Source organism: Leptidea sinapis, chromosome 45, assembly GCF_905404315.1.
Source record: "Leptidea sinapis chromosome 45, ilLepSina1.1, whole genome shotgun sequence".
Classification (NCBI taxonomy): Eukaryota; Metazoa; Arthropoda; class Insecta; order Lepidoptera; family Pieridae; genus Leptidea; species Leptidea sinapis.
Genome location: NC_066309.1, coordinates 5,636,273 through 5,659,271, shown reverse-complemented (window position 1 = coordinate 5,659,271; position 22,999 = coordinate 5,636,273). Strand labels below are relative to the sequence as shown.

Below are 22,999 nucleotides of genomic sequence, written 5' to 3'. Positions count from 1 at the left end.
TCTGATAAGATATTTTTAGATCTTTGAGGTAGAAGTAGTTCAGAACCATAGAAATGTCATTTAGTGACCTAAATGAATAAATGATTCTCGTCTTAGACTTAAAGTTTATAATCTTACATTCAATCAAATTGTATATAAAAAACTATATTTGTATATTACCTTTTTAGCATTGTTAATGCCCATCCATCAACTGCAATATCCTGGGTAGCAGCCAGGAAGTTCAAAAATAAGAAAGATATTGTCAGAAAAGTCATAGATGGCGCTACTTCTTTTGAACCGAGCCAATCAGTTATATTACTTGACATTATTAACATTACAATACCAATCATATACTGAATGGGTACAAGCCATGTTTTTCTTCTGCCAAAGTTTGGCATAAACAGAGCATCAACTATTGGAGCCCACAGTAATTTGACACTAAATGGCCAGTTAACAAAACTAAACTCTGCCTGAAAATGAACATGTTCATTATTAATGTAAATTTTGTTATGGAAGGGGTGTGATTTCTGAAAAATACTAATTTATATTATTGTTATAACTTAAAACATATTCATATTACGCTATTAATAATTATGTATCACTCATAACTACGAATTATTAAACAAAACATTAGAAGAGAAAAGTGTTTACTTGTTGTGTATATGTAATACCACGATTTTGAAGAAGCATTGGTACAGCTCCAGCTAAGCCAAGGGGAATACCTTGTAAAGCGTACAAAAATAATAAAACAGCGATATTCCATTCATCTCCCTTAATGTTACTCTTTTCGGTATTGAGATTTTTATCACCATTCTCTAACAACTGCTCCTTTTCTACTGGTTTCCTTCTATTAGCCACTGACATTATTACACTGTTTAGTAACTGAAATTTTCATAAAAAAAGTTGTTCTAATATGATATGTTAAATAATTCATAAAAAAATCTAATTTATAACGGTACAAACTTTATACAGTTTGGTGTTTCCACAATAATTTAATAAAGTTGATAGGAGTTCTAGGCTGATGGATACTAATAATCTAAGAGATCCTCAATATAAACCATTCAGGCAATACCACGTATTTTCAACAACAGGCCAACAGCTAATATTAAATTTCTTATTAGTATTTAACTATTTAGTAATAAACACGATCTACGATCACGAATGACGTTTGACGAAACACGACCACAATACGAATTACGATACGACATTTGAGTTTGACAAGGACGTGACGTGAAAACCCACTGCTCATTGCTCACTGTCGAGCGAGGACAGCACAGAGTACATTAGATAATATAGGCATTACATAATATAGGGACAGCGGGACAGTCTGTCGCCGACAGACGTGACAGAAACAAGTGACAACGTTCAATCACGTTCTATACCTACTATTAATTTTTACTTTGGCAGCCCCGCCTCTTATCACGTAGTATTTACATCCTCTTTGATATTAACGATACAACACCTTCATCGATACTAGTACATGATACTAGAATCGAATCAAAGTATCGATATGTACCATACTATATGAAAGTATCGATACTACTCAATAGTCAATACTTATTAAAATCTAACAACATTATTAAATACATAAGCGAGGCTATGCCAGACATAAGAGAGATGGAGAAAAAAATTCATAAAATAATCGATGCTTTTTAATGATTGATTGCTTTTAATGACTTAATTTTACAAAAAAAATCTTCATAATATTATGTAGTGCCTCCATTCGTCTTGACCAATAGGAGCGCTGCGGCTGGCTTGCTAAGGATTCGGGCCTGGAGCCCTATTACGAAAATCGAAATACGTAGTTTCGGTTGACAGATCGTACATTTTTCAGTTACGAAAGTGTTTCGAATTCGAAGATCGAAACGAAGTTTGCGATTAGACATCTTGTCTTTCTTTGTCTGTCTTATTCACAAATTCACTTATGTCTATGGTTATGGTCGATATCCGTCCGCACGATTCGGACCCGAAGTACTTTCGTAATAGGATTTAATTTGAAGTTCGTCGTTCGCTGTCCATTTTGGTAATAGACCTCCTGAGGCAGATTGCGACACCAATCAATACGAATACTACGATACTTTGAACTTTCATCTGACACTAGTACTCGGTATTGAATTCGAGAGTTGCAAATATTCGATACTGAGTACAGGTATCAAATGAAAGTATCGATACCTTATGGGCAGGGGTGGGACAGTCGCCTTAAAGTGACGTTTTCAGAAAACTGTAGTGCCATCTGATAATTGGCCCCAAAATTAAAGCTTTGTCAGCTGTCACTCGCTTTGAAACCTGCCCACTGGTCATAAAATGGCGGCTACTCTCGTGTTTTCCTTTTTGCATATTTTTAGTATTGAAATCAAAGTGTAAGTGCGTCGAGTCGAGCCTTGTTTTCCTCCGCCTTGCTGTTGCGAATTCAATCCAAAAATCTCCTTTTTGTGACAGAGACACTTTTGTTTGTGGAATTTTTGAACTTTGGTGTAATGCCGAGACGTTGTGCTTTCGGTTGTGCGCTCCGTGCTAAGTAAATTATTCTTTTAAATCTTAACAGTATAGTTTATTGACTAATCTTGTGATAAATAAAGTATCATATAAGGTTTGTTCTACTCTCAGGTTCTACTACCGGTTCGTCGATTGAATTTGCAATCATGGTTAAAACCTCCTTCCCCCTGACTTATATGGTTTAACACACTTAATAATAATTGACAGCTATGCTAGCTTCTGACACCGTTTTTATCAAGAGAAAAGTCAATATATGAGTCCAAAATCTAATAGTAGCCCAATGGTCATAACACTAGGTTATCACAATTTGTCTGATGGCTTTAATACTCATTCAATTTATTTAATAATATTGTTTATTATTTTCAGAGATTCCAATGCATCGTTTCCCAGATGCTGTCAAATTTCCTGAGCAGTTTAAAACTTGGGTCAGTATTGTTGGTGGAAACCCTGAAATATCTCATTTTGAATATTATAAGAAGAAGTGAATTTGTGATATACACTTTTCTGACAGACACAGAAATCGTAATCAACGGCTAAGCACATTGGCAGTTCCTATGCTTCATCTGCCTGGTAAGTCCCCTAATTTAACACATATTGAGTTAATATTCGATTCTATTCCTTATTCTGTCAGATTTAGTCACACCACTAAGAATCTTTGTTGAGTCGATAGTTTTTTTGAAGGTATATTGTATCATTCTGGAAACATCTGATTTTCTTACACAGTTGTGATTACAAAATTCAATGGTTGCGTTTCTAGCTGAAACTGGTTCATTATCAATGATAATCATTTAATAATGAAACATAATCTTTACATATTCACATTATTTTTCAGGACAACTACAGAGTCAAGTAATCTTAGGACAAGCTTCATTCACACAACATTTACTGCCTACAATAATACAGCAAGACTGTTCAGGTAAATAATTTTTAAAACTTATTTACAATGTCGTAAAGGTTACTATAACATAAGTGACATTCTTAATTATACCACAGAAATGGCATGGAGCGGCCACCCTCAGGGTATTAAATAATAAATTTTATTGCATGATTTAACATTGTAACCATATTTTTATGCAAAAAATGAAGCCCGCTGAGTATCTTATGCCCTTACTTCTCAGGGCTGAGGTATACTTTTTCCAATATGTAGTGTTGACTTTCTGTAAGTGATATTATATCCTATTTCGAATAAAATTTTCAGAAAGAATATAAAGGCAAACTCAGTTGCTGATAAAAATCTGTCAAAATTTAGCCTAGAAATGGGCATTGACAATTTGATTTTGTTCTGCTTTTAATCACGGGATTAAGAAACATATATGACACGGGTCATATATGTTTCTTCTTAAAATTATTGTTATTTATGGACATACACAAACAAAATTTTGATGTATGTCTTAGTTGTAATTTTAAAATCTTGGGCCTATAAAATGTTATTGATTGAAAATCCCACATTTGATCTTGATCTTAATGTCATGTTTTCATATAAAGTCTTCATAATTTCATTTCATTTACATAAGATTTTACAAATCACAATAAAAGTTCTCCGGTTCTCTGTGGCATACAAATAATAAATAATCATTAATCTATTATTATGTTTATTATTTACAGAGCCATATGTGAGCAACTTTATTTTAGAAAAAGCATCAACTTCAACAACATTCCTACCTGTAGCTGCAGGTAAAATTCACATATTTTTTTCAATTTGTTGGCTATTATCAATAATAATAAATATATAAATTAATGATTAAATTTTGTTTTGAACACATACCAAAATATGATGTATTTCTATCTATTATACACAACTAAATGAGTTGAAAGTATAGTTAAAATTCACTCTGACAAAGTGGGCAACAAACTACATAAGTATTATTTCCAATTTCAGATGCATCTCAACAATTTATTTCAGCAAGGTGCTTGATGCTGGAACATAATTATAGTTTTATTAACAAGCCTAAAGGAACAGCTGGAAAGGGTATTAATATTATTATACTAATATTACAAATGGGAAAGATTCTGATTTCTTTTGAAAATATTGTTTTTTTACTTTTTTATCCAAAAAGTGCGGAATAAATTTGTATGAAATTTGGCATAGTTTATGATCTTTTGTCTAGGTGGGCAAAGTAGTTCCCTCATAGTCCCGGAGCTGGGGACAAAAATCAGCAAGATTCTTGTAATGGCCCATCATTTATTTTGTAGTATGTGAGTCAACAAAGTTAGGGAGTAGCACACCTGACAATGGCGGGCTTTGATGTAATATTACAACACTCATAAGAAATTAAACATAATAAGAAATTCAAAAGGTCTTTATTTAACAAAGATTAACCATAAATGTGACAGTAATTTTATAACAGCAGATTAATGCATGACATGGTTTATTTTACTCTTTGTTGTACCCAATTTGTTGATATTTTGAATTTTGATTTTTTAACAAGTTTATTGAAAAACGATAGATTAGCTACCACGCGTGAGTCGAGTTCGGAAATTCAGTGATCATTTTTTATGGGCTTTGTCTACCGTAGCCTATTGTTATTTTGATTACAGGAGTTTACCTTTTTCTCATTGGTCGTGGATTGTTTTTATTTTGGTAAGATTAAGTACTTAGTCATTAACAATTAACATAGTCAACCCTTTTACATTTTACTAACCGTTTAATAATGGAGATTTCTCCCCCGGAACCTCCGGACCCTCCGGGTACCCCCACACTCGCCGGGTCAAAACGGCGTAAACATACAAGCAGCTCAGAAGAAAACGCTGCAAAAAAAACTATAACTGATACGGATCTGGCTTCGGCGTCCATTCAGAATGTATTTTGTGACCCAAGTTTAGTTATTGGTTTTAAACAATATACGGATTTTGATAAAGGTCCATTTATTATCCATGTTTCTCGTATCGAGGAAGACCCTACCTCAGGCCAAACTATAAAGCCCATCAAATTCGGTCAACTACTGCATAGGCATAAAATTCCAAATATTTGCCCTGACGGCATAAAAAAAATCGGTAGGAATAAAATAGCTGTCACATTCAAATCGTCTGGTGATGCAAACAAATTTTTAGATAACCCTGTATTATCTGCCAATAAATATACAGCAACAATCCCAAACTTCAACATAACCAAGATGGGTATAGTCCGCCGGGTTCCTGTGGACTTATCTATGAACGAGTTTGTGGAGTCTGTCAGTCTTCCCACTGGTTGTGGTAAGATTTTAAAGGCTCGCAGATTCAACAGAAAGGTCATTGAGGAAGGTAAAGTTACTTGGTTACCTACTCAAACAATTGTAATAACTTTCCATGGTCAAGTGCTTCCTGAAAAAATATTCCTCTCCCATAATTCCCTCCCTGTTGAAACCTACCTTTTCCCTACAATCCAATGCCTTAACTGCTGCCGATTTGGTCACATCAAAACTGTATGCAGATCTAACCCAAGATGTTACAAATGTACTCAAGCTCATGCTGGTAGCTCATGTGATACAACTGAAAAGGATGCTATCTGTATTAACTGTTCAGGACAACACTTTGCCACAAACAAGGAATGCCCTGAACTGGGCAGACAAAAAACAATTAAAATTATTATGTCCCAAGAGAACATTTCCTATGAGGAGGCCTCAAATCGTTGCCCAAAGGTGATGAGGCCATACTCAGAAATTCTCCGTAATCCCTCTGTATCCCATAACTACTCCTCAGCACACATGAGCCAGACACCCACTCCTTCTCCCACAGTCAGCTATAAGAAAACTGTATTTTCTTCTCCACGTTCCAAACCCTTATTGAGTAAACCTTATGATCGAGCTGCTCACCAAGCTATCATTGCTGATGTACCTTCAGCCTTCCCAAATGGCTCTGCCCTAAACCACCAAGTTTCTTCTTCTTCATCAACACAGGATGATAACCTCTTGGAGGCCCTCCTGTCAATCTTACTCTCTTTGATTACCAAGAACAATCTTAGCCTACCATCCAACGTTGCCCATCAACTATCACAAATCTTATCTATTGGTAAAATTCATGGCCCCAGTGTCCATTCTTCAATGGAACATCAGAAGCCTACGTCCTAAAAAACCCAGCCTTATACACCTAATTAATAAATATCTTCCTTCTGCCATCGCCATCTCTGAGACATGGCTGGTCCCTGGAAATCACTTCAGGGTCCCCGGCTATATGTGCCTTAGGGATGATAGAGCAGAAAGTGTTGGTGCGGGTTGCGCCTTATTTATGAGTCGCACCCTTCCCTTTTCCCCAATTATCCTTCCTAATCCCCATCCTGGTATAAACATTGTTGCAGCAAAGGTAATGAACTTCTCCTTAGTATCAATCTATGTGCCCCATCCGCAATCAACTATGATTGCAGATATTCTCCTTTTGTTATCGTCTATTCCCCCTCCTATTATTATTATGGGAGACTTTAATGCCCATCATCCCTCATGGGGTTCAAGTCACACTGACTATTTTGCCCTTTCCCTGTTGGATGTATTTGATGAAATCAATCTCTGCATTATCAATGATGGCTCTCCAACCCGAAGGGTTTCTCCTTCTCAAAATCCCAAAAGTGCAGTTGATCTCACCTTATGTTCTCCGTGTCTGGCTCCTCTCCTTTCTTGGAACATCTTACATAATTCCCATGGTAGTGACCATTTTCCTATTATAATTTCTATCCCTGACAAAGTAATTCCACCCCAAAATTTTTCCCCATCTCTTAAATATAGATTAATAGAAGCAAATTGGCCTAAATATTCTTCTTGTCTTGATAAAAAAAATTGCTGAGTTTCCAGTCATTAACCATTTTAATGCAGTAGATAATTATAATAAATTAGCTAATGCCATGATTACATGTGCTGACAACAACTTCCCTTTAAAAAAACCTGTTTCAAATAAGATTTCAACTCCTTGGTGGGACTCTGAGTGCACTGCTGCTGCTAAAGAAGGGAAATTAGCTGAATTAAATTACAATAGAAACATGTCCATGTCAAACTTTATTTATTATAAAAAAGTGGCGGCGAAGGCTACCCATTTATTCAGAAAAAAGAAAAAACAAGGTTGGATTAATTTTTGCCAGAATTTAAAACCAAGCACTCCATCCTCAACTGTCTGGAAACAAATTAAAAAATTTAGAGGTTCATTTTGTGATCAAGTGTGTGATTTTAATGTGGATCCTTCTGTATGGGTTGATTCCTTTTCAGATAGGATGTCCCCCCTTCAGTTCCAAATATGGACTATTTTCCATCCCCCCCAATCCCTCTTGCCTCAACTCACAGTATAGAGTCCCCCTTCTCATTCTCTGAACTTCTTCTTGCTCTGGATGGCCTAGTTGACTCTGCTCCTGGGGCAGATGGAATCCCATACTCTTTCATTTAAAATTCATCATCTACAACCAAGGAATATTATCTTAGCATAATCAATAACCTTTTTGATCTTGGTTCCATCCCTCCACCTTGGAAAAATCAGGTAATTATTCCATTACTTAAACCTGGTCAGAATCCATCTGAAGCTACCAGCTATAGGCCAATTGCCCTCTCTTCTGCTCTTGCAAAATTATTCCATTACTTAAACCTGGTCAGAATCCATCTGAAGCTACCAGCTATAGGCCAATTGCCCTCTCTTCTGCTCTTGCAAAAGTTTCTGAAATCATGATTAAACAAAGACTTGAGTGGTTTGTTGAAACCAATAATCTCCTTTCCACCTCCCAGTCCGGTTTCAGAAAGGGCAAGAGCTCCTTAGATAGCTTAGGTATCCTTACAACTGACATTAGAATAGCACTCCTCAGAAAAGAACACCTTGTGGGAGTTTTTCTTGATATAGAATCTGCATATGATAACGTTTCACTTCCCCTACTCAGGAGTAAACTCAACCAGCTGAGTATCCCCGTGAAGTTATCCCGTTTCATATGTAACATGTTAATGGAGAGATCCATCACTATTAAAGGTCCATCCTCTTACCTCCCTCCTAAGTCAGTTTGGAAAGGTTTACCTCAAGGCTCAGTCCTTAGTCCCCTTCTTTATAATCTGTATACCCATGACCTCAACAGTACCGTTACACCTTTCTGTCAGATACTGCAATATGCAGATGACATTGTCCTGTATTCTTCTGACAAGTCTATACAAGATTCATCTAATCATTTAAATAATGCTCTTGATTATCTTTCTGAATATTTAACACAACATGGACTGTCTCTATCAACATCTAAAAGTAAGGTAGTTTTATTTACAAATAAAAGAATTCTTCCACCTATTAAAATTAAAATTTATAATGTTGATCTACCAATTGTTAATAATGTTAAGTTTTTGGGTATTTGGTTGGATCACAAATTATCTGGCGTCAAGCATTTTGATTATGTCTCACAGAAATGTGAGAAAAATATTAATATTCTTCGCTCATTGTCTGGTTTCTGGTGGGGAGCTCACCCCGTCACTCAAAAATTACTATACAATGCCATAATTCGCACTCATTTAGATTATGGCACTATGTTCTTAATCCCAGCAAACAAAGCAGGTCTAAATAAATTGGACAGAATTCAGGCTAAATGTTTACGTTTAGTATTGGGAGCTATGAAATCCAGCCCTATTAATGCAATGCAAGTAGAATGTGTGGATCCTCCCCTCTCACTACGTAGACAATTCCTTGCCAATAAATTTTTCTTTAAACTAGCTGGCTGCCGAGCTCATCCCTTACTCCAAAAATCAGAACAATTAGCTGTTTTATACAATGATAATAATATTGTACCTGAAGACAAAAGACCTTGCGTTATAAATAGTTACCTTTTATTTTCTCAGCTCTCTAACCCTCTCTTTCAATATTCTAAATTGCCTTTATTTTCTATGCCTTTCAATGCTCTTACTTTCCAACCCTCAGTAATTTTAGACTTAGGTGTTGATAAGTTTTCTATAGAAGCAAATAAAACTTTTTCTCATATAATGGACTCAGATTTTCGACATTGGTATAAAATCTACACGGATGCTTCAAAAACAGACATGAGTCCGGTTGGGGCTGCAGTATGGATTCCCTCAACAAGAATTATACTGAGTTATAGCTGCCCACCCACCACTTCTGTGTTTACAGGGGAATCAATCGCCATTCTTGAAGCTATTCTATTTGTTAAGTCTCACAACATGAACAATTCTATTATCCTTTCAGACTCTAAAAGTTGCCTCCAATCAATTCTCTCAAATCCGTTTAAGACAAAAAGTCAGTTTCCCATCATTCTCAAAATAAGAGAAACTTTGAAAGAGTGCTATGAACTCAAAATTAACATAGTTTTAGCTTGGATTCCAGGTCACATGGGCATCTCTGGTAATGAAAATGCAGATGCCTGTGCTAGATCAGCTGCTCATTCAGGTTCCTTTCAGTATTCAGAAATATTCACTCATGACTTGTGCTCTACCCTGAAACCCAAGATGTATGAGAGTTGGTCAAACATTTGGCAAGTTTCCAAAACTTTAAAAGGCAAATTTTATGGAGAACTCCAACCAGAAATTCCTCAAAAACCTTGGTTCTCAAAATGTAGGATTCATAATAAAACAATAATCTCAACTATATGCCGCTTACGTTTAAACCATGCCTGCACTCCAGTCTTTCTAGCAAAACTTAGAATTAGGGATCATTCTCTATGTGATTGTGGCCTTGATGAGGGAAACATGGATCATTTATTCTTTAGTTGTCCCTTAATGCAATCTTCTCTGCACAATTATATACCCGCTGAAGTCCCCCGTCCAACCTCCGTTAAATGTCTCCTCTCCCTAGTTTACACTCCTTTTGTAAATATTTTGTGTAAATATATTAAAATTAATAAGATTAAGTTGTAAATATTATTTAGTACTTATATTAATTAATTATTTAAGTATTTCTATTTGTGTATGTCATTTATAGTCTTACAAGCATGTATATTATTTGTTTCAGATATTATTAGAAAATTAAACTTTATGTAATCTGAACACCGATTATTACCGTTAAACTTAGAAGACACATACTCAAAGCTTGGTAGTCTAATCTAACGTGATTCTGGCAAATCTGTGGTATATCTTCCACAGAAGCCACAGTAGGAAGAATAGAATAGAATAGAATGCATGACATGACATAAGACTATTGAGCCAAATGTCTTTTTTGATGAAGGCTGCATTGGTACCTGATAGGATTGAGAACAGCGAATGTCCGAGTGGGAATGAAATTTTGAACATATTTTTATTCATTACTAGCTGACCCGACAGACGTCGTGCTGTACATATTAAATTCTTCTTCTTATCAAAACCTTTACTGGACTTCCACAAATATTCAAGACCGAAATTAGCCAAATCGATCCATCCATTCTCAAGTTTTAGCAAGACTAACGAACAGTAATTCTTTTTTATATATATAGACTTAAGACTGAATCCCTTTTCATATTGTCCATTTATTTAATACCATATAATACATATATACTATACAATTTGTAAATTAAACATTCTTTCACAGATCTAATGGCTCCACAGTGCACAAAGATCAAGCATCTTCAAGCAGAAATATTGCGCTTGCAAAAGGACAATCTTTCAAAGCAAGGTTAAAAGGTGGTGCAGATCGATCAATCGAATTTTGTCCGGATAATAAACATATTATGTGGGTGAAGACGAAACAAAAACAGCTGCCCAACAATATTATGATAAACATAAACATTATAAAAATAAAAAGTAATATGCAAACATTGCTTTTTATTTCTCTCACCCAATAACTTCAATTACTCATACCAACACTACTAAATCCTATCCTTTATGTTCTATGTTGTGGCAAAATTAAATAACTAACTCTACGCGCAATTTCAATATGGTAAAAAATTGCAATACCTACATCAAAAAGTAGAGTTAGTTATTTAATTGCGTCACAACATTAAAAATGAATTTCATAATTTCGAGTTAATATTATATTATAGTTATTTTCGGGGCCAATATTCAGATGGCGCTAGTTTTCAAATAGACAGCTCATAATGCGTAGAGAGGGCTCTCTTTTCCCTATATATTATTATACTCTTTGCATATGGGTATTGGGTAGGTACTCAATACTCTGTAGTATCGATTTATCTCATCGCTAGATATTATTATTTATTGTCATGAAGTGATTCTGATTAGATTATTATTGATTGCAGATTGTAAGATTAAAGTAATTATGTAGATTAATTAAATATTATTATCATGGATATTTAAATCTTTAGTATGTTTTAAGAAATAATCTCATCATGACTCGTCAATGTTTTTTAAAGTGCTTATTAGATTCGCATGCGCCGATAAAATTACCTCACAATGTGGAAACTTTTGTTGGAAGAAGTAAATTAACACTAATAAAAGATCAAGCCTGTTCCCGCAAACAGCGTATGTATTAGAGCTTCTAATTCTTACCAATGTTACAGAATTTAATTGTGTTTGTCCGATTATGGAATTATAGGACTTGAAATGTGTTTTTATTTTACACTTATTTGCATTTTCAGTTATTCTGAAAGCTGATTGTGATCAGTGTCTGCTAGAAGTGAAACAAATTGGAATTAATCCATCTGGCTTAGACGGGTATGCATTAAAAAAAGATGGCTTATATAAAATAAAACATGGCAGTAAAATAGAAATTTTATTAAATCAGTATTTTCATTTAGTTGAGTTTGATCCACCACCTGATGATTATGAGGTGCCAAACCAAGGCAATAAAAGAAAGAAAGACACAATATCTCCAGAGCGACAAAATAAACTGATAAAGATAGACAATAAGAACAGTGTCCTAGTGAGTATGGAGGATAAGTGGGAAGATTTTGAAAATAGGGAGGTTTATGTATTTACAAGCAAGGGTGTCAAGTCAAGTTCAAAGATTGCTGCATTCGATATGGATGGCACTTTAATAAAAACAAAATCAGGCAAAGTTCATCCCGTTGATACAAAGGATTGGCAAATTATATTTCCCTCTGTACCTTCAAAGTTGGCTGAAAAGTTTGAAGATGGGTATAAAGTTATCATCCTAAGTAATCAATCACCTATTGGTAGTGGTAGGGTGAAAATAGAGGATTTTAAAATTAAGATTGAAAATATTGTCTCTAAACTAGGTATTCCAATTCAGGTGTTTTTTGCAACTGGTAAAGGGTTTTACAGGAAACCAGCCCCAGGCATGTGGAATATTTTGTCCAAAGAGGTGATACTAATAATTTTTTTTTACTTTATAGAAATACATGGATTGATATTTAAAATTATCATGTTTTAAGTAAATAGAAATCAAAATTCATTGATTTGAAACCCTGATTTTTTAAATAACATTTTAATTACATTTGTGTAAATATATTATTCTATTTAAGCTCTTAAATTATAAAAAATTATTATTAATGCTAATTTCTATTCCAGAAAAATGACAATATACTCATTGATATGGAGAAAAGCTTCTACTGTGGTGATGCAGCTGGTAGAAATGCTAATTGGGCACCTGGAAAGAAAAAGGATTTTTCAATGGTTGATATATTGTTTGCAGAAAATCTGGGCCTCAAATTTTTTACACCTGAACAATATTTCCTTGGTCATTCTATTGCTAATGTACCAAAGAGCCGGCCAGAATTCATACCCAAAGATTTAAAACCAACTACTTTTGATGGCAAATTAATAAGTGCAATTCAGGAGGTATTTATATGAAATCATTAACAAACATAACATAAAAACCCCAAAGGAGAATGGCAAGCTTGCATGTATTTTGGGACCCACTGATAGAGATAGTATACATGTTGGAAACTTAGTTATAATTGTAGAACGGATAAACGTAACAAAAAAGCAAACGGTAAGTATGTCTAAATAAGAGGGAGATAAAAGATAAAAATAAAACAAATTATAATTAAGTACTTATTATTATTAATTATTCCAAGTTGTGTGGGTGGAGGTTATTGTTACCAAAATACTATAATTGCTGACTATATCATAATGTACATAATTTTATTATTGTATAAACCTAGCTATTCAGTATTATTATTTATAATAGACTAAGCAGCTTTCGCTGATGTGTCTATATAATTTGCCATATCTTTCCAAATGTTTGTCCAGTCTATTCTTAAACTGATTAACAGATTTTGATTTAAACACATCCTTGGGCAATCTATTCCATATATGGACGACTCTGTTGGTCAGAAAGTGTTTCAATTTGATGATGCTAATTGATATTCTAGCTTCATATCATGTCCCCTTAGTCTAGGATTGCTCTTCCTTGGAAACATGCTCTCAAAACTTGGGACATTATAATAATTATTTAGTATTTCGTATGTTTCAATTAGATCTCCTCTTTCTGGCCTGCTTTTGAGGGTGCTGAGTCCAAGCTGTGTAAGTCTTTGTTCATATGTAAGATTTTTCAATTCCCTAGGCAACTTAGTGGCTCGCTCTGTACCCTTTCCAACAATTCTATATCCTTAACAAAATATGGATTCCAGACCTGAAATGAATACTCCAGTAATGGTCTGATATAAGTTTTATAGATTTTTAGAAATGTTTTCTTGGTGATGTTGAAGAATGCTTTTCTGATCAGGTACAGGATTGAGTTGGCTTTCTTCACAGTAACCACAATGTGTGCTTCCCATTTGAGATCATTGCTTAAGATCACTCCTAGGTCTTTTTGTGTATCAACCGCTTTTAGTTGCTTATTGTCTAACCAATATGATACTCGGGGATTATTTTTACTGGGGTTTTCACAATAACTTCATAGCAACCTGAGCTCTTATTGTGAGGTTCATAAAGATTAAATAAGATTTAATAAAATGACAATAATTGACAAGGGCTATTAATTATCATTACAGCATTATCTCTATGGCATAGTGCTACATTTATACACTACAAGTTATTTTGTAAACAATTTTATTCTTTCTTTCGACTCCCATACCTAGAATCTCAAGAGTATTACTGATGATGAAGCCACAACCTGAGAGTTGAACAAAGCATACAAGATTTTATGATGATATGTCACTCGAACGGTTGGCTCAGTTGGCAGGGCACTGGCATAGAACACCAGAGGTTGTGGGTTTGAGTCCCGCATTGTTCATAAAATTTTGTATTCAAATTTTATTTGAGTATAATGTATATCAACTTGCCTATGTATAATGCATTGTTAATATATAAATTATGTGGGTCTATTTCTGCCATTCTCCTTTGAAGCATTTATTAATATTTTCACTGTATTAAGACTATGTATAGAGCCATCCATTATATTATGTCAATAGTCACTGAAGAGATTTTATCCCAGGAAGGTAACAACTCTGCCAGGGTTGCAGAAACCTTTAGGCTGTCTAGCTCTGGGTAGGATATAGTTCTGTTTATTGCAGAGGACAAATAAGGCACCAACCCAATGGCACCCTGCTTCTCTTCATTTATTTATCAGATTTGCCAACAGACTCACTGATTTGCTTTTTACTTGATATTTAAAACAATTTTAACATTAAATACAACTCATATATTGAATGCAGCACCTTGCAAACTAATTTGTTATGCCATTGTAAATTGCCATTTTTTTTTTGATGGAATAGGAGAACTAATGATTGTACGGATCACCTGGTGTTAAGTGATCACCGCCACCCATATTATCTTGCAACACCAGAGGAATCACAAGAGCGTTGCCGTTGTTGTTTGTTCTTGTTGGTCTTCTTCTCTACTTTTTCTTTATCTGCCATAATATAATAGATTCAGTAATTCAAATTACTAACTTAAATAATTTTAATGATGATTCAAAAGTGCTTAGTTTTAAGCCTAATTGAATACAGTTTATTTGAATTTGACCTTTGTATGGTTTATGTATTACTTATTATTTATTTAATCACTTTACTCATTACTTAATTAAAAACTAATGCTATATGAATGGGCATAATGAACTCTCACAGGACCTCCGTATGGTCTGAAACATGTCGGTACCCACACCGATAAATCATGAGTAAAGCTGTATTAATAAATAAGTAAACAACGTCTCGAAAAAGTTTTAAGAAAATATTATTTTCAAGTTTATTATTTCTTACAGTTGCTTGTCTTTGTTGGTTACCCGGGCAGTGGTAAATCTTTCATTGCGAAACAGATTGAAGAGAAGTCAGCCCATAAATATGTAACAGTTTGTAGAGATGTACTTGGTTCTTGGCAGAAATGTTCAACAGAAGCTACTAAATTTTTGAGGGTATGTTTATATTTATAGTAACTTTTAAAGCATCATACATATACATAAAGATACATATACATCATATGATAATAAACTACTTTATTTGCAGTCAAAAGATTAATATTGATGGAGATGTAATAACTTAAAAATTTGTCATGTTTTTTGATATTCCTCACTTCTTTCTCCTGTTCTTCTTTTAAGTGATAATCCTCACTTCTGGGATTAATTACACTAATAAAATTTGATAACAAAAGGAGGATGGCGAGAATGCATGTATTTCGGGACCCACTGAAAGAAGTGGCGTAAATCATGGAAACTTATTAAGAATTGTAGAACGTAACAAAACTAAGAAAAAAGCAAATCGTAAGTAAGTCTAAAAAAGTGGAAGAAAAAAGTTATACTTAAAAGTCCAGCCGTTTAGGAGGAGTTCACTTACAACAGACGAACAAAATAAATATATACAGGGTGGCCCACCCAAACCGGTCAGTATGGGGATTTCAGAATATATAAGAGATAGAAGAATATATTCTAAGGAACCACGATATCGATTTTAGAGAAAACAAAAACTGCATTCATAGATTTTCAAAAAAAATCATACACGACTCGGGAATCGAACCCGGTCATTTTGGAAAAAAAATACATTTTTGTTTTATAGCCTATATATAGATACAGTAGGTTTTAAGGAGTGATTTTTGCTATGAAACCTTGTGTCTAAAATTAAAAGAAATTTCTTTATTTGATATTGTTTCATGTAAGTTGTCGGTTTTACTTGTTAAAAAATGTAGGCAATAACCAATCGTTATGTTGTCTGGGTATACCAGTAAAAAGATTTTATTTTGCTGTTATTTGAAAATGGAATGTGAACTTCTAAGATTGCCGAATTTCAATTTTAAAAAATGAACGCTCGATCGAAATATTAGAAGATGTTTTAGATGTCACGAGAGAAATATCGGTAGAAGAAAGAGAACGAGTGTATTTTCAACAGGATGGAGCACCGGCACACAATAGTCGGATCGCCATAGATTTTTTAAATAATAATTTCCAACAAAAATGGATTGGAACAACCGGACCTATCAAATGGCCCGCGAGGTCACCCGATTTAACCCTACTAGATTATTTCTTGTGGGGTTACGTTAAATATGAAGTCTACAAAACTAGCTACGAGACCACTGAAGATCTAAAAATATCCATAGAGACTATTTTAACCCAAATTCACAACTTCAAAGTACAAAACGCCATAACAAAATCGTTACTTAAACGAGTTGACTATTGCATTAAAGAAAATGGTTGCCATTTTGAACATTTACTAAAATAATTAAAATAACATTTTAAAAAGCAATTTCTTTTAATTTTAGACACAAGGTTTCATAGCAAAAATCACTCCTTAAAACCTACTGTATCTATATATAGGCTATAAAACAAAAATGTATTTTTTTTCCAAAATGACCGGGTTCGATTCCCGAGTCGTGTATGATTTTTTTTGAAAATCTATGAATGCAGTTTTTGTTTTCTCTAAAATCAATGTCGTGGTTCCTTAGAAGATATTCTTCTATGTCTTATATATTTTAAAATCCCCATACTGACCGGTTTGGGTGGGCCAACCTGTATATTAAGACTAGCTGACCCAGCAAACGTTGTATTGGCGATATTAAAATCGCGATACAAAAGTAACTGTTGATCGTAAAAGATTGAAAATTTGAAGTTGTTTGTATTTTTTAATGCTGACTCATATTCAAACAAATTTAAAAAAAATGTCAAAAATATTAAAAACAAAATGGTGTGGACCACCCTTAACATTTAGGGGGATGAAAAATAGATGTTGTCCGATTTTCAGACCTACCCAATATGCACTCAAAATTTCATGAGAATCGGTCAGGCCGTTTCGATGGAGTTTAACTACAAACACCGCGGCATGAGAATTTTATATATTAGATAAGTAACAAGAGATAATTCCGGGCCACATTTGTAAGTGCCATCCACCTCGGTAGTAGTATCGTACTCACTTGATGGTTGGCTTTTGATGCTATGCAATGCAGTAGGGATCGAGTTCATTTTCTTACCAGTGGAAGACTCCTTTATGGGTACCACAACGGCGACTATTTCTGCCGTGAATCAATAATGTGTAAGCATTACTGTGTTAAGGTCTGAAGGGCGCTATAGATAGTGAAATTACTGGGCAAATGGACTTGACATCTTATGTCTCAAGGTGACGAGCGCAGTTGTAGTGCCGCTCAGAATTTTTGGGTTTTTCAATAATCTTGAGCGGCATTGTATTGTAATGGGCAGGGAGTATCAATTACCATCAGCTGAACAGCTCTCTCCTCCCTTATTTTCATTAAAAAAAGCATAAATAGAAGCTCGGATATTGTTTACTAATCATTCCTTCATACTGGGCATTTCTTTGTCTCTCTCAAGATTATACAAATTATTGGCACGTGCCAGATTTTGGCGAGACAACACGCCCTGAGGATGCCTCGTGAAGAGGCGAAACACGTGTCGAATTGTTTTGGAGACAAATATTGGCGGAATTAACACTAAAGAAAACTTAAATAATTTGTATAATTATGGATTTCCGCAAAGTAACGCCTAATTCAATAAATTTTCTCTCTCAAGATGTCAAATGGTCAGGGAATGGGATGCACTCAGTCTCGAATAAGTAGGTGGCATTAGTCGGTAGCGAGAAACAATATTAGTAGTCCTTGCTATGGGGCAACGCTGCCGATATTAATATAATAATAATAATAATGATAATGATGATGATGATGATGATGATGATGATGATGATGATGATGATGATGATGATGATGATGATGATGATGATAATGATAATGATAATGATAATGATAATGATAATGATAATGATAATGATAATGATAATGATAATGATAATGATAATGATAATGATAATAATAATAATTTCAGGCAGCATTGCCCATATATTGTTAGTATTAACTTATTCTAGGATTAGTAATATTACAAAGATTTATTTTTAGATTTAAGAGGAATATTCCATTTTCTATTAATAAAATTATTTACATTATTTAAGACTCTTAATATACTATTTTCATTTTTATTAATTCTATCCCGAATTGAAAAAATCTTTTTCCTCAGAATAGCATAAAAATCATCTACTCTGTATAAGGCAAACATATGAGATGCACTACAAAAACGTGGTAATCCCAAGAACATCCTAAAAGCATTATTATATTGAACTCTAAAAATGTTCAAAGTTTTACGTGTATGCTTCACCCACAAGTTACTTGTATAAAAGGACTGACAGTAGGTGGTGAACAGTAGCTTTTTGACATTCCTACTGCACTTCTGAAATCTTCTAATTATCATGTTCGCCCTAAGGTCGGGTTCCCACTATGCCGGACTGGCCGATTTACCGGCTAGGTAAAATTGCTGGAAGAGCTAATGGCTAAAGAATATATATGAAGCTGTTCACATTATGCCGGATCCGGAAAAAATACTGAGCCCGGCATTTTTACCGAGGGTTTTGTCACTGCGAAGTGCCGGTAAAACCACCGGACCGGAGTAATGTGAACGAATTATCGCCGACATCTGTCCCCCGCTCGCCCCGCCCGTGCTCCCCCACACGCGATTCGGCTTGCATTTTCTGATAAAAGAAAACGTGTAGCATGGATATTTAAGCAGAAACTTTAATTATGTCCAAGAGATACCTGTTCTGTTGGATAAGACCGAAGAAGATCCGGGATCCGGTGTAATGTGAACATTCTGTCCGGTGTCCGGTTTCCGTCAGGTCTACCGGTCCGGCATAGTGGGAACAAGGCCTAACTGACAAATTTCTTCTCTCTCTCTCTATATCGTCATCATCACTCAGAGTGCTGGTAACAAAATGGCCTAAATATTTACATTTCCTAACTCTTTTCCATTAAGATATATTGGAGGGACGCAGTCAGGACCTCGCCCCGACCGAAACACTAAAACATTACCTTTTTTTTCCATTATAAAGTAAACCATGTTTACTTGCATATTTTATATATTTGTTCTGCAGAAGAGGGCTATTCACGCTATTTATAACCTAGGTCTGAATTAACAACCTAACTTGCTTCTCAATATATTCTTGATCATGTAATGTATGTTCATAGGCACATAAGTGAATTTGCTAGAAACTGTCATAACCATAATGTTAACACCACGAACAGACATAAACTTATAATGCATACTACTCGGCTAAGGTTACTATGGATGCGAGTTCTGACGAAAATTTGTTCTGACGAGTTCTGACGGATTCGTCAGAAGAAACAAACGCCTGGTATCCAATGACAGTGTTTACACTGGCAACGACGAACGCGTCAGAACCACTCGAGCGTTCAAACGAGTTTGATTTTTTCGCACGACCTGCGTCTTCGAATTTCGAGTGATTTGGTTTCCACCATGGATAACGATAAATTGATCAGTCTCGTGTACGAAAACAGGTGTTTGTGGGATATGATAGACAAAAATTATCACAACAGATATATTTCTCGGCAAAAGTGGGAGAAAGTTGCTACAGAACTCAACACTCTACATTTGGAACTCTCCTTTGTCGTCTCTTATAGAAAATAACTCTTTAACGTTTACATGCTCTGTCTTTCCACCATTTAACAATAATAATTTAAATAATGGACTTTCAAGAAAATCAAATTCATCAAATTCGTCCATCTTCGCTGGACGGCAGAAACGAACTGACTATCAGAATAACAGAAAACGCGCACAGTGTAAACGCCTTGTTCTTACGAGGATTTCGGACGTACTCGTCAGAACAAATTTTCGCCAGAACTCGCATCCATAGTAACCCTAGCCTAAGTCGAGTTAGTAAGTCTTGTGGGGCGATGTATATGCTTTTACAAAAAAATCCCAGAAAATGTTCAAAACAAAAGTATTACGTTAATCAAAAGAATTGTTAAAAAACGTATGTGTGGTAAAGGTTACTATAACATAAATGACTTTCTTAATGATATCACAGATTGGGAATGGAGCGACCGCCCTCAGGCTATTAAATAAGTACAATATTACTTTGTAAACATATTTTTTGATGAAAATAGCCCGCTAAGTTTGTTACACCCTTTCTTTTCAAGCATTCGTTTTGGAATGGGTGGTAGTTATTGACTTTCAATAAGTGATGTCACATCCTTTTTTGAATAAAAAATACTTGAATTTTGAATTTTTGATTATGTTTTAGCAAGGCAAGAGTGTGATAGTTGACAGTACTAACCCAGATGTTGAATCCCGTAAGCGTTGGACGAGTCTTGCGAGGGAAATGAAAGTCCAATGTCGTTGTGCCCACGTGACGACCAGTAAGTCCCACGCTCAACACAACAACAGGTTCAGAGAAATAATGAAAACAAAACATGCGACGGTCAACGATATCATCTTCAATACCTACAAGTGAGTGTACTACTACACTCTACACATCGCCTCACACATTCTACTTTATATGAGATTATTTAAATTTTGATCCTTGTTTCCATATTTCTATGAGGCATAAATTTATATTATACTATCTTTATTTGCGAATATTTGCCACCATTTTTTTTTACAAATACAATAGATAGGAATAAAAGAACAAATAACAGATAAAATTTGAAAATCAAAATTTTATGAACGATGCGGGATTCGAACCCATGACCTCCGGCGTTCCGTGCCGGTGCTCTAACCAACTGAGCTAACCGTTCGAGTACCGCATCGTTATAAAATTCTGTTTGCTTTGTTCAACTCTCAGGTGGTGCTTCATCTACAGGATCTACTTTACAGTTGATAACCTGCTCAACACCAATATTTGCATATTAGGAAATTGACTTGAGATGTCGCTAACCCTCACTTCTAGAATTAATACACAGATAAAATTTGAAAAACAAAATTTTATGAACGATGCGGGATTAATAACAATAAAAATGTTAAAAAACAATAAAAAAATAAATAAAATGCTATAAAACATGGAAGGATTATTTTAATAACAAAGAATGGTAACAAACGAGGCAGCAGCGCGATTCTCAAAAAGGAATGTTCTCAGCAAACGTTAGGACGTAAATTCCTAACACTGATATTATGAACTTGCTAGATTTTTTTTTTCGTGCAAGCTATCTGGCAGTAACGAGTAACGAGTTCAGATATATAACAACCTGCCCTCAGAAATAAGAAATGCCAAAACATTGACTTCTTTTAAAGCGAGCCTTCAAAGGCACATACCCAATAATTATGAAATGTTTCAATAACATATGTAGGTTGTTTTATGTCTTATCTGTTTGCCTAACATTGAATTGCATTCTGTACCCACCATAATCATTGTTGTTAAGTACCTACTTTAGTTTGTAAAATATTAATTTCTCATGTAAGTGACAATAGGTCTTAATGAGAATAAAGTAATTTAAACCTAACGAGTAAATAAAATGATATAAAGCTACATATACGGAATTTGAGTACATGAAAGAAATGCGAATTTATGAAAAAAATTGTTACCTTATTATAACAAATTTTAAATTCACTTAATAATGTACAATTCAATGTACAGTTCTTAATGTACAATGTACAAGAACGATATATATTATGTTGTCGATTCAACTAGTGTTTTTGGAATAACAAAAAATGTCAAAATCCATTGGGGCTCTCATATGGGGAAATCGATGACCGTGGGTCGAGCACTAAATGCAGCCTGAGAAATACATATAGGTACCTACATGCATATTTTTGATTATACAAATGATTTGAGTTTTCTTTGGTGTTGATTCCGCCAATATTTGTTTTCAAACAATTCGACACGTGTTTCGCCTCTACACGAGGCATCCTCAGGACGTGTTGTCTCGCCAAAATCTGGCACGAGACTCGAGTCTCGAGTTTGAGTCTCGTGTCGAATTGTTTGAAAACAAATATTGGCGGAATCAACACTAAAGAAAACTTAAATTATTTGTATAATTATGGATTTCCGCAAAGTAACGCCTAGTTCAATAAATTTTCATATTTTTGATGATATATTTTTTAAAAATTACAATAATTCTTGGAACATTCAAATATCTAAGAAGCGACGCCATTGGTCTGTGCGAGTTAGAAGTACAAAATGGCGGCTAATGTCAATTTCCAACCAATATCCTCCGTTTTTTGTTTGTTGTCAATAACTAGGACGTGTAATTGGTCGGCGGCGCGCGCCAGTATCCGCGTCGGTTGGCTATTTCTAATAATTTTGCTTTATTTAAATACATTTTTTATAATTCTATAACGACATTTACAATAATTTGAATCAATGCAATATGCAATGAATGTGTATGTGAACAATTTATGAAAAACATTCATTATAATATTCACTGGAGTCGACTTGGTAAAAAATTTACCTTTCACCAAAATTTAGGGCTTAAATAAATTCTACAATTTTAAATTAGACACAGTTTGGTACTAAATAAGCCGATTTTTTTCTTGTAGCCCGTTAAGA

At 34.6% G+C, this 22,999-nt stretch overlaps 3 protein-coding genes and 1 long non-coding RNA gene across 8 annotated transcripts in view; 3 read left to right on the top strand and 1 right to left on the bottom strand.

Annotated features, from left to right (window-relative positions):
• LOC126977395 (acetyl-coenzyme A transporter 1) overlaps positions 1 to 1,153 on the bottom strand; it is a 187,959-nt gene extending 186,806 nt beyond the window's left edge. For 2 of the 4 annotated variants that reach the window (XR_007732196.1, XM_050826173.1), the window contains exons 1-3: positions 943 to 1,153; positions 631 to 861; positions 160 to 449 (exon numbers count right to left, since the gene is read on the bottom strand). Coding sequence is in view for 3 of the 4 variants with exons in the window: in XM_050826173.1 (XP_050682130.1) it covers positions 160 to 449; positions 631 to 843 (503 nt within the window). In the remaining variant the exon portion in view is untranslated. Of the gene's footprint in view, positions 1 to 159; positions 450 to 630; positions 862 to 942 lie in introns of those variants that run through there. The other 2 variants (XM_050826174.1, XM_050826175.1) reach the window with 2 other exon arrangements.
• Positions 1,154 to 2,714: 1,561 nt separating this feature from the next.
• Positions 2,715 to 10,972, top strand: LOC126977437 (uncharacterized). The gene is made up of 5 exons (XR_007732208.1): positions 2,715 to 3,045; positions 3,308 to 3,391; positions 4,081 to 4,149; positions 4,355 to 4,444; positions 10,909 to 10,972. It is a non-coding gene; the product is annotated as an uncharacterized LOC126977437 (long non-coding RNA).
• On the top strand, positions 8,857 to 10,576 carry LOC126977402 (uncharacterized). Its single transcript, XM_050826189.1, has 2 exons — positions 8,857 to 10,227; positions 10,357 to 10,576. The coding sequence occupies exons 1-2, from the start codon at positions 8,925 to 8,927 to the stop codon at positions 10,383 to 10,385; spliced, it is 1,332 nt and encodes a 443-aa protein (XP_050682146.1). The 5' UTR covers positions 8,857 to 8,924; the 3' UTR covers positions 10,386 to 10,576.
• A 538-nt stretch (positions 10,973 to 11,510) lies between the features above and the next one.
• LOC126977392 (uncharacterized protein F21D5.5) overlaps positions 11,511 to 22,999 on the top strand; it is a 12,010-nt gene continuing 521 nt past the window's right edge. Inside the window, exons 1-5 of one of the 2 annotated variants that reach the window (XM_050826166.1) lie at positions 11,511 to 11,795; positions 11,912 to 12,597; positions 12,804 to 13,073; positions 15,439 to 15,588; positions 20,759 to 20,964. In XM_050826166.1, the coding sequence (XP_050682123.1) occupies positions 11,663 to 11,795; positions 11,912 to 12,597; positions 12,804 to 13,073; positions 15,439 to 15,588; positions 20,759 to 20,964 (1,445 nt within the window). In that variant the 5' untranslated portion in view covers positions 11,511 to 11,662. Of the gene's footprint in view, positions 11,796 to 11,911; positions 12,598 to 12,803; positions 13,074 to 15,438; positions 15,589 to 20,758; positions 20,965 to 22,999 lie in introns of those variants that run through there. The other variant, XM_050826167.1, reaches the window with a different exon arrangement.

Bases quoted from the DNA above. Each gene is read 5' to 3' on its own strand.
- LOC126977402 (XM_050826189.1), top strand. From the start codon at position 8,925: ATGTTCTTAATCCCAGCAAACAAAGCAGGTCTAAATAAATTGGACAGA. The intron at 10,228-10,356 runs GTAAATATATTA...TATTTGTTTCAG, and splicing joins TCCTTTTGTAAATATTTTGT to ATATTATTAGAAAATTAAAC.